Here is an 8,823-nt window from a genome sequence, read left to right on the forward strand (position 1 = left end):
GGAACACCCATCAGAATTACAGCAGACTTCTTGGCACAAAACATCAAATCATGAAGAGTGTGGGGTGAAATAATTCAAGCTTTGAAAGATAACAACCTCCAGCCAAGATTGGTATATCCTCCACAACTGTTCCTAGAAATTGATGGAAAAACAAGGTGCTTCCAGGATAAAGAGGAACTAGGGGAATTTGCAACCACCAATTCAACTCTACAGAAAATTCTACAGGATATTCTAAAAAAGGAAAATACCAAGACTTCAGAAACAGTAGCAGAGAGGCCACAATGAATGGAGCAGAAAGCAAAATGAAAAGGAAAAACTGACAAACGACAGAAAAAGAGCTCAACAGAAATGAGGCAGAGAAGATTGGATGGTAGGAACCACTATTTTGGAGAAAACAAGACATCAAAATAGCTAGTGCTGATTTAGTATTATCTTGCTTTGAAGTCCCATCAAGCTTTTATTCTTCTGTCTCCATCAGTCTTAACAGGTTGTATCTTATTGGATTTTATTATATGTGATAATATAAGGAAAAACTTTTATAGAGAAGGAGATTATACAGAAACTATTGTTCATTTTCTGATAGTCGGTTCTAAATATCCTGTAATAGTGTCATTCCCTTGAGTGATTTTACATTGTCTTGATATGTTTGGTGCTACAGTATACAAAGCTGTACTCAAAGATTTCAAGGAAAGAGACATTATGGTAACTACTTTTATGTTGGGGTGTCATGTGGTGAAACACTATTTTGCTTAAATGGATATGCTTTGACCTGTACTGTTTTTTTGTTATGCCCTCTTTTAACTCAGTCTCTTTTTAATTATTTACTTTTTTAATTTTTCTGTTTAATTAAGGGAAAAATAAAAAATAGCAGAATACAGTATAGTAAACCACTTTGATTTCCTATTAACTTGATTTGAAACTCTGTATAGCCCTCACCATCTTGCTTTGACTGATTTTCCTCTATTCTTCTTTGCTTGATAGTACCAAGTTCAAAAGTATAGGCAACAACTCTTAAGACAGTAAGATTCATTATGACGCCCATTCCAGTTGACTATTATCTTTTTTTAAAGCCCTGTAATGTCTCCAATGTTTTGGGTTTATTCTTCACTGTTTTTTTTTCAATTTTATTATGACTGATGATATAGACAATTCATTTTAAGGTAGCAAGAGGCAATATGGTAACCATTGTTGATCACCTTGTATTTTGTTTTTACATTATCTGTTATGTTCATCTTTCTGATTGGACTGACTCTGTTCTATTATGTCACATTTGGCTTTACTTTCTTCAAAAAAAAAAGCAATAAGAACTGTGGGAGTAATAAAACCCAAAATGTGTAATTGTCATTATAAAAAATAAAGGAAAAGAAAGTGCTCTAAAGAATATAACTGCATATATATTTAAGTGTATAAGATAGGTAACCGTATTACTGAGTTTTGTTGAATCATTGAACAAAACTGTTTCCAGTCTCACTGTTTGAATGTCCACTTTATATGCTTTAATTTTGTAACTTGAACAACCATTTCTAAGATAACAATATGTGGTCTATTAACTAGTGATTTCCTATTGATGATTTTTTCTGAAATTCTGTATAACTTGTACCATATTTCTTTTTTTTCTTTTTCTCCATAATAAAAAATAGAAGACCTTCATAAACCAATAATAAATATATTGAATCAGTAATTAACTTGTCTATCTAAGAAAAGGCAAGGGCCATGAGGCTTTTCTTCTCATGAACTCATCCGGGTATGTTAGTGTCTGTGTTGGAGACACTGCTCAAGAGTGATGCATTCTGAGAAAACTGGGAGGAAATGTTGTGCTTGGTCTAAGTTTGCTGGACATTTTTCTGATCGGTGACAAAAGTACTTCAGTGGAATACAATAGTATTAATGCATCTTATTCTTTGGTGAAGATCTCCTAGATTCTCCATGGTAGCACCCCTGTCTCTGTCAAAAGAATTGTAAGTCTGTCTTGCTGCATTCTTGCAGCAGAATGGAAATTTAATGAGGAATGGGTGTAGCACACAGCCTCTCACAGAACCCCCACTCTGCTAGTTCCTGTTAGCCTCATCTGTGGCTTCTGGCCTTGGATTCCTGGGCTTGTGACTGGGGCATGTCTTGTGCAAATTATGTAATTTTTCTGAGTTTTGGAGTTATTACTAGCTCAATAAAATAATAAAAATATATTAGCATAATTTTTGCTATAGTAGTGCCTATCAGATGAATTCAAATGTCTGTAATGATTGTAAACTATCTTGTATAATAAATACAGATAGAAAGTAGTATATGAGGCATTAATGGAAGAAAGCATGATATTTTTCTAATTTAGAAATCTTATCACAACTCTAAAAAGTTGTCCTAATTTGCCTCACAATAGTGAGCTTATAAGAAGGAAAATTTATCTTATTTTATTATCTATATTATAAAATCATCTTGATAATTTCTGAGATCAAGTCTTACTGAAATTGATTTGGCTTTCCCTTGTGGGACTCTTCAAACTGAAACATCCTAGTTTGAATTATCTAGTAAACATATTTGTGATTGCTTCTGAGGCTTAAGACATTCTGTTCCCTCTGGTCTTATTCTCTTGGATGTGTTGGTGGTGGTGGTTCTCATTATTTAAATCTCGGTGGCTTAAATAGAAGAGAGAGAAAATGGTCACCGCAAGGAGATTCGTCAGAAAACTCCCTGTGGATGTGTGATTTCTAACAAGGACTATAAATTGGATTAGGCATCAATAAAATAGACTTCCCAATAGATCAGCGAGGGCTTGGTTACAGCCTAAGAAGCAATTCAGCAGACCAGTCACTGCATCATATCAGAAACATAAGCCAATGTCCATCACTCCTTATGTCTTTTGCAAACCTGCAGCCCTGTGTCAGCAAGAACAAAAGCTGTCTGCAGAGAAAGGTCAGTCTAGTGCAAATCCAACTTGTTTTGTCTGGCATTCATGAAATGAGTTAACAGCATTGTTCATGAATAGAACTGCAAACTAAATTTTTAGAAAATTTAAAGGATTCAATTGTACAGACACATGCCATTGTGTTTCAGAAAAGAACCAGAATTGTAATAATGTGGGGTAATGTAGAATACAAAGCATTGCATTAGTCACACCTTAGTTGCTGAATTTAGTTTGGTTTATGAACTTGATCAAGTGCTGGAACTCCTGGTGCCTGAGTTTCCACTCATGAAATGAAAGAAAAAAATCATCCTTATTTTAGGCACTTATTATTCTCAAAAATGAAACATATCTATAAAGAGGATTGAATGCATGTATGAAATTGTATAAAATTTAGGTTTATGGAATATTTGATATGAATATTCTAATATTTTCCAATGTTTTTATATTATTTCAATAGAGAACTCTGAGAACACACATGTTAACTATACATGTTATTTATATTTGGAATTTTGCACTGTGTGTAAGTATTTTAGAAATGCCTTTTTACAATTATCTGGATTGAAAGTGTTATTTGCATTACAAATAATGATTTGGGTTATGAATTTTTTAACTCTGAAATGCCTAACACTCCAATAAACTAAAAGTGGTTTAAATCTATGATATTTTCTTATAAGGTAGACTGCTATTCAAGGATGATTTAAACCAATAGCAAATATCTAAATATGAATCAGATGCTGAGTGAACACCTTATTATCAATACTACAGTGTCATATCAATGCATTAAATCAAAGTCGCACTCAGAGGATGAGAAGAGGATGGTAGTATTACTAAGCTCCACACTGTCCTTAGGCAAATACTCAGCAATTGCTCCCCGCTCCTCTATTTCTGTGTGCCTTCTTGCTTTGGGCATATGTCACTGTTCCCATCTCTAGTTTATCACTCTCATGGGGATCAACATATTTTTGTTCCTATTTAGGTTAATCATATTCTACTAATCCCTATAATTTTCTTACCCAGCCAGAAGGCAAAGAACTCCCCAAGGTCCTTTCCAGGCAAATAAACTGAATTAATCTTATACCCGAGGTAGCCTAATACACTTAATAATTACCTCATATGTTCTTCGACTCCTTTCTGTATTTAGATACATGATAATTACCTAAGTATTATGTGTATTAGATGAAATATTTCTGTCTTCATTTGTGTTTTTCTTCCTTTCATTTTTTTCTCCACCTTTTACTCTCTATTTTCTGAGTGTACCTATGGTATCTGCTATCACCACTCATTTTTCCTCTGCATTCCTATAAATTTTACCTAGACATGTAAATAAATTTTACATATGTCGTCATGTAACATTTTTATTTATAAAATTCCATTGCTCCTCTGCAGTAACTACAACAAGATTTTATCCCTAAAATTACAAGCTTCTGTTAGAAATTAAAAAATATTTAATAACAGGAACAACTGACTTGATGCTTGGACATAGGTAGTAGACAATACAAATATGAAATGATACAATAGTATGCTTTGCAATGTTGGAAAAGGAGCTCAACTTTCTGTGTTGGGAATATAACTCAGTGGTGCAGCACCTCTTTGGCAAGCAGAAGGTCTTGATTTTGATTCCTACCTAGTACCTCCCCATAAAAAGAAAATAAAAGAAAAGGAAGAAAGAAAAAAAATTAACTTTCTTCAGATGCAGAAAAGATTATATGAGTTTAAGTACTTGAATAATGAAGTTTTGAAATAAATTCTGGCAAGAAATCAATCCAGTTAAATGAAAAGTAATATTTCAAAATTGTTTGGTATTGGAAGATTTGTACGAGAAAATAGTGAATCATAATTAAGGGACATTCTTCTAAAAGTAATCTTGAGCTGAGAATAAAGCTCAACAGCCAAGCGCTTACCCAGCAAGAGTGAGGTCCTGAGTATGATTATTGGTACCAAAATGAATAAAGAAATGCAATCTTGCAATACAGCAGAAGTATTCTAAATACAATAGCTTTTCAACATTAAATTTTTATCAATTTCTGTATTAATCCTCTAACCACCTGGCAATTATATCTGTCCTGTATCTTGGAAACATAAAATTACACAAAATATTATTTCAAGACAATATTCCGAACAACTGAACCCAGAATGAGTAGCAGAAAATGAAATAAATTGGATAAGGCAAGTTTAGAAGGAGTAGCATTATAGAAATAATTGTGTTTTTAAAAAAGTCTCAAGAAAATAATCGACTTCATTTTCCACAAAATAACAGGGGCATCTGGAAACTTCTAGAGTCATTCCTATGTAATTGTTTGTATTGTTGCTACCACTTATTCCATTTTGTATTATAAATTATATTATCTAGATATTTTTCTCTATTTATTACAGAAATTCATGATTAATTATCTGGAATATTTTACGGGCTCTTTATGCCAATAATTGTCATCTTTCATCTCATTATCTAGTTCAAGAAATCAAGATACAAGGTTGTCAGATGACATTCAGAGTCTGTTATTTTTTTTCTAAGTAAAATAAATATTCATTGGAGTCCAGTTTTTATTTGGTTACCATTTTAGTGGTGAGACAAATATTTTCCCACTCTTCTCATTGTCATTCAATTCGCCCATACTAATCTTATAGCACAAATGGTCTATCTGCATTCAACAACAATCCTAAGTTAGGCTCATCAGAGACTTGTGTAGGACCAACCGGGAGCAACAGTGGTCAGAGAGTTCTGGAAAGCACATCACACTCAGCTTCCCAGTAGGAAACTGTTTATTGTTTATTATGACACTATTGGAAACTATGCATAAGTGTACAGAAATAAGCAAAGTGTATTTGTAACATTATAATTGATCAGTAATCAATAATTATTGAATTACGTATATATAAGAGCTGTTGTATTAGTAATGTAGTAGTTACATAACGTGGCAGTTATATTATGTAACTTCATCTGCACATGAGTTTCATGCCATGGATGTAGTCATGCTTATTGAAAAATGAGAACATTGAAGCTCAAAATTTTTAAATGACATTTCCATGTTTACATATATAGGAAATGGAATTCCTAGGATTTTAAGAAAAATGAAAGTGTACCTTTTATAACTAGTCAGATGACAGTTCAAGATAAGTTTACTATATACAGGCCTAAGGATAAATACATTTAGGGCTGCAGAGAATAGAAGTATTGGTCATTGGGGCTATTAGCTATCATATTATAAAATAATGGTATGCATTAAAGGAGGATGGGAGAATGCGACAGAGAAACATTAGCTAGCAGAAATAGTATAATCAAAGAGTAAATGTGAAAACAAAAGAAACAAGAAATATTTATGATTGCATATGTTGATAATAAAGTTGGAGTACTGGAATTCATATATGGCTACAAATTTCAGGGGTATACATATTTAATCTCTTTCTAATAATTCTTCTCAGAGAATAAAATTCTATTAATTATAAGCAGATTGTTTAAGATGGCATGTTCACAGTAGGCACTAATTTGCATTGCTGACTGACCACTTTGTTGAATTTATCTCTCTATATATATTCAGTTCTCTGAGCACCAACAGCACTCAGAATTGGAATGTGCAGAGAGCCCTGCCACTCAGGCACCGATCACCAAGTGCTCTGTCCTATGCTGCCTTCTCCAAGGCTAGTGTGTAAGATAAACAGTCCAGGAAGCCATGGGTCCACAGCCTCCTTCCTGCTATGCTTTCATCCTCCTACTTTGGACAATCTCTGGTTTTCCCAGTTTGTTTCAATCTACACTCCATTATAATCGCAAAACATTCACAATGTATGGATTTGATGGTAGTGCCATTAAAACTGTTTGGGGAGAGGATGTCCAAATCCAGAAGTGAATAGCTGAGCTGAAGACATCCGCTATGTAAGTGACACTTTTAATCTTATCCATGTTGTTTATTTCTCAGGCATCTCTAGTATTACGTGAAAAATGTTGACTCAAAAATTTGCCTCAATCAGAATATAGAGATAAGGGACATCATTTTTTTCACTGAGATAAAAATTCCAATAGAGCAGAAAAGAGTTCTATTTCAGGCCTCTATTTCTCAATGGCTTCTTCTGATCGCATATTGCTCCCTAACAAGGAATATTTATATAAATGTCTCAGGTAAATTTTGTTCATTAGTGCTAAAATGTCCATCAACAACCAGAGCTCACTGGATGATTTCATCTTACTGGGATTTTCTGATCACCCCTGGTTAGAAACACCACTTTTCATCATCTTTCTGGTGGCCTACATCTTTGCACTATTTGGAAATATAACCATCATCTTAGTTTCCCATCTGGATCCCCAGCTCGACAACCCCATGTACTTTTTTGTCTCAAATCTCTCCCTTTTAGACCTCTGCTATACCACCAGCACCGTTCCACAGATGCTCATCAATCTGAGGGGACCAGAAAAGACTATCAGCCATGGGGGCTGTGTTGCCCAGCTCTACATTTTTCTGGCCTTGGGGTCCACTGAGTGTATACTGCTGGCCATCATGGCCTTTGACCGCTATGCTGCCATTTGCAAGCCCCTCCACTATCCAGTCATCATGAACCAGAAACGGTGCATCCACATGGCTGCTGGGACCTGGGCAAGTGGTTTTGCAAACTCCTTTGTGCAGTCTACTCTCACAGTGGTGACTCCAAGGTGTGGGCATAGGGTAATAGACCATTTCTTCTGTGAAGTCCCTGCCCTTTTGAAACTTGCATGTACTGACACTCACATGAATGAAGCCGAACTCAATGTCCTGGGGGCTCTGCTGCTACTGATGCCCCTCATTCTTATCCTGGGGATTTACATACTCATTGCTCAAGCTGTGATAAAAATTCACTCTGTGGAGAGTCGCTGGAAGGCCTTCAACACCTGTGTATCTCATTTGCTCGTGGTCTTCCTCTTCTACTTTACAGCCATCAGCATGTATGTTCAGCCACCCTCCAGCTATTCCCATGACAGGGGCAAGATCATGGCTGTCTTCTATGGTATTGTTACACCCACTCTCAACCCCTACATCTACACACTGAGGAACAAGGAAGTGAAAGCTGCCCTGAGAAGGGCATTGACAAAGGAATTTTGGCACAAGACAAGATGACCTCTGAAAAGAAGCTCTAGGAATCAAGGATATGCATCTCAAAGGAGATGTTGGGTGTAGAAAAGAAGAGAAAAACAGTGTCCAGTGTCCAAAAGCTCACAGTGGAAAAGGAACAGAACAGAAAGAAGTGTGATGAAGTATACATAATACAGAATACTGATCCATAACCCTCCTGTCATGCCTTAGGAACACTCTAGAAACCTGGGGCACCTGAAGCCATGGGTATGATTGAAGGTGAAATTTAACAAAGTTCTCACACTGTAGCCATGAGATTCACAGTTTGAGGTGCAACAACAACAACAAAAACCTAGCATGATTTTTTCTTCACAGTTTCATCAATAGAAGTTATTCTTAGGCTGGGCATGGTGACACATGCCTGTAAGTCCAGCACTCAGGAGGAAAAGTCAGCAGAATCATAACAAGTTTGAGGCAAGCCTGAGTCACATGAAGAGTTTAAGGTCATTCTGAACTACATAGTCTTAAATGCTTGTCTTAAAACAAACAAAAAAGAAGTGTCATTCTTACCATAGATCTTACCAATTTCATTGTATGTTTTTCTCTAAATTAAGTAGTGAGGTCTTTCTCTTTCTCTCACTGTTTCTCTGTCCCTCTCTCCCCCAAGTTCCTGACCTGGAGATTGAACTCAGGGTCTGTATTCCGCCTCATTTCTATTTATGAGTAACCTAGAGGTATTGAACCTATGGCTTGTGTGCCACATCTGATTGATAGCTATTGCTGAAATCTCTACAAGGTTTGCTATCATTGGACTAATTGCTAATAACACACAGTGTAGGGATACTGCACACTGGCATGATTCATATCCAGATATGCCAGAATGGA

General features: G+C 35.5%; 1 protein-coding gene across 1 annotated transcript; it reads left to right on the forward strand.

Annotated features, from left to right (window-relative positions):
- Positions 1–7,038: 7,038 nt before the first annotated feature.
- LOC100732172 (olfactory receptor 2B2-like) lies at positions 7,039–7,983 on the forward strand. Its single transcript, XM_003463202.1, has one exon. It carries the CDS (start codon positions 7,039–7,041, stop codon positions 7,981–7,983), a length of 945 nt encoding a protein of 314 aa, XP_003463250.1.
- Positions 7,984–8,823: the final 840 nt, after the last annotated feature.

The sequence above is a fragment of the Cavia porcellus genome, unplaced genomic scaffold (assembly GCF_034190915.1).
Source record: "Cavia porcellus strain 051 isolate PalLab524CR breed Dunkin Hartley unplaced genomic scaffold, mCavPor4.1 scaffold_13, whole genome shotgun sequence".
NCBI classification, from domain to species: domain Eukaryota; kingdom Metazoa; phylum Chordata; class Mammalia; order Rodentia; family Caviidae; genus Cavia; species Cavia porcellus.